General features: G+C 54.5%; 2 protein-coding genes across 2 annotated transcripts in view; one reads left to right on the top strand and one right to left on the bottom strand.

The window, feature by feature from the left end:
• The window catches only part of WDR38 (WD repeat domain 38), a 4,102-nt gene extending 2,262 nt beyond the window's left edge, over positions 1-1,840 (top strand). The window contains exons 3-7 of the mRNA XM_006096300.2: positions 300-400; positions 651-782; positions 901-1,050; positions 1,408-1,455; positions 1,560-1,840. Coding sequence (XP_006096362.1) covers positions 300-400; positions 651-782; positions 901-1,050; positions 1,408-1,455; positions 1,560-1,637 — 509 coding nt within the window. The 3' untranslated portion in view covers positions 1,638-1,840. The remainder of the gene's footprint in view (positions 1-299; positions 401-650; positions 783-900; positions 1,051-1,407; positions 1,456-1,559) is intronic.
• A 50-nt stretch (positions 1,841-1,890) lies between these two features.
• The window catches only part of RPL35 (ribosomal protein L35), a 4,548-nt gene continuing 3,752 nt past the window's right edge, over positions 1,891-2,686 (bottom strand). Inside the window, exon 4 of the mRNA XM_006096265.3 lies at positions 1,891-2,077. Within this exon, the coding sequence (XP_006096327.1) occupies positions 1,928-2,077 (150 nt within the window). The 3' untranslated portion in view covers positions 1,891-1,927. The remainder of the gene's footprint in view (positions 2,078-2,686) is intronic.

Raw genomic sequence — 2,686 nt, 5'->3', positions numbered from 1 at the left:
CAGAGAGCCTGGGACTGGATGACACACACACCCTCCACACTGGTTCCAGAAAGGTCATTCCCAGTCTTCTCCACTGCTCGTGCCCACACCAAGACCCCCTAGCATCTGGCTACAGCTACCTCTCCCCCACCCCGTGCCCAGGAGGTTCCCCCTCCTGGATTGCCCTCTCCTCGAGCTGGGAAAGTCTCCCAGACTCTGATATGCCACATCACCCAGGCAGCCCCTAAAGAAGGGCCTGGGTCTGACCCATCTGAGGCCTAGAACCTGGCACTGTGAGGCTTCTGGGCTGCCCTCTGAAGCTCAGGGCTCTCACCTTCAGTCTGGCCAGGTGCTGCGCCACTTAGCAGGGCACCAAGACTCCATCCAGAGCAGTGACTTCGCACCCAGCTCAGACTATCTGGTGAGCCACACCACCTCTGCCCATGCCCCACACTATGACAGTACCAGCACCCACTTTCCCACTTGGGACTGAGCAGTGGTTAGAATTCTAGACCTTGACTAGATGACTTGGCTCTTCTGAGCCTGAGCCCTCATCTGTAAGATGGGGATTCAGCAGGGCTTGGTGCCTGCTTTCTGAGTCTGACCAGCCTAGAAACTGGGAGGGTGGACATGGGTCCATGCTGGCCCATCCTTATGGCAGCTGTCTGCAGGCCACTGGTTCCTGGGACTCTACCATTCGCATCTGGGACCTTCGGACAGGGACCCCAGCGATCTTCCACCAGGAGCTGGAGGGTCACAGTGGCAATGTCAGCTGCCTGTGCTACTCAACATCTGGCCTGCTGGTGAGCTGGGCTGCCTGGGTTCTAGGCTGGTCCCTTGCTGGCAGCAAGACCCTTGGAGGGTCATGGGCCATTTGGGGGCAGTGAACATGCAGGCCTCAAACAGCTATCTGCTGTCTAGGCATCCGGCTCCTGGGACAAGACCATCCACATCTGGAAGCCCTCGACTAGAAGCCTGCTTATCCAGCTCAAGGGTCACGCCACCTGGGTGAAGAGCATAGCTTTCTCCCCAGATGGGTTGCAGCTGGCCAGCGCGGGCTACTCCCCAATGGTAACCCTACCCCACCAGGCTCCTCCTCCTGGCAAACTCCTACCCTCACATTGGGCCTACTAGAGTCCTCAGCCCTGTCCAGGAAGGACCACATCCCTGTGCCCTGAACACGAAGGTGCCAGCCACTAAAGTCTGTGCTAGCCCAAACGTAACACTTGTAGGATTTAAATAGCTTCAGGGGGAAGGAAATTGCACTGCACTGCACTTTTGCATCAGATATTATGGCAGGCATCTTAAATATACCTCAAAAACAAAACCCAGTCCAAAGATGAAGATGCTGGCTAGGACTCACCCCCAAGGTGATTTAAAAGTTGCTTGTGTTGTGAGGCCTCCCTTTCTGTTTGTTTTTATTTCCAGATCAAAGTCTGGGACTGCAACACAGGAATGTGCATTGAAACCCTGAAGGTAAGGCCTGTGGCTGTAGCATCCAAGGGAGCAGTGGAAGGTGTACCAGGAAGCTGGGCTCAGGCAGGACTTGCATCCTCAGAGCCCAACACTGTTCTTGGCAGGGAGCCCTGGATGTGGCCTACGCTTGCACCTTCACCCCAGATGGGAAACTCTTATTGGTGTCTGGAGCTGTTGATTAGGCAAGTTGCCAAGTCCCCCGCAAGATCAACCACCCAGAGCCTCTAGTGTAACATCGCCACACAAGGCTCTCAAACCTCATGCCCCTGCCTCTCCCTGCCCAGGACGCTTGGGGCCCGGAGAAAGCAGAGTCAGGGCCATTCCATGCCACAGGCCCAAAGTAACCATAACCGAGCACCCAGCAGATCCTTGTCATGGCCCCACAACAACCCATCTCTCCAGCATGGTTAGTTAAAACAACTGCAAACACAAAGCAAGTCAGCCAGTTTGTGCTTTATTGACGCCACGATGCTCAGGCCTTGACCGCGTACTTCCGTAGGGGGTATAGCCGCTCCTTCCGCTGCTGCTTCTTGGTCTTCAGGTTCTCTTCATGCTTGTTGAGCCGGCGGCGCATGGCGCGTGTTTTCTTGGGCCGCAGATCCAGGGGCTTGTACTTCTTGCCCTGGGTGATGGGAGAGCAGGGGAAATCTGAGGACCAGGGCTTAGGAGCTACTGCAATAGCTAAGCAAGCCCCAGAGATTGGAACTAGGTGTTGAGATGGCGCTGGGAAGACCTGAGAGGTAACTGAGGAAGGTACATGGCTGGGCTGGGGAGGTTCATTTGTAGACATGAGTGTGAGGAGCTGTATGACATCCAGCCCAGTAGGGGACTGTCACCATGGGACCGGGGCAGGCCACACTTCTTGCTTACTAGTTCATACAATGCCCCCAAATTCAAGGTTGGGGGGGGGGGGGAATCATCCCCATTAAAAAAAAAAAGTATGTTGAGTTACAGAGTCAAAAAGCAAGTGAACTTGTCAGAATCTCATGAAAACTGTGACAGAACTGGGATTTGCACCTAAATCAACCAACTCCCTACACAGTGTTCCCTCCAGCCGAATTCCTGCCATGGAGTCAACATCACATCCAAGTAAGGGGCATGTGGTTTAAGTTATGCAAGCTGATGCATATGGTGATAGGAGTGAGGGAGAGGTTGCACCCTAAGCTGGTACTGGGTGAATCTGGAGTGTCTGCCACGTACCCATGGGTGTCCCCTGTAATTATGTTCCCAT

This window comes from Myotis lucifugus, unplaced genomic scaffold, assembly GCF_000147115.1.
Source record: "Myotis lucifugus unplaced genomic scaffold, Myoluc2.0 scaffold_173, whole genome shotgun sequence".
Classification (NCBI taxonomy): Eukaryota; Metazoa; Chordata; class Mammalia; order Chiroptera; family Vespertilionidae; genus Myotis; species Myotis lucifugus.
This window is presented reverse-complemented; position numbering and strand designations above follow the sequence as displayed.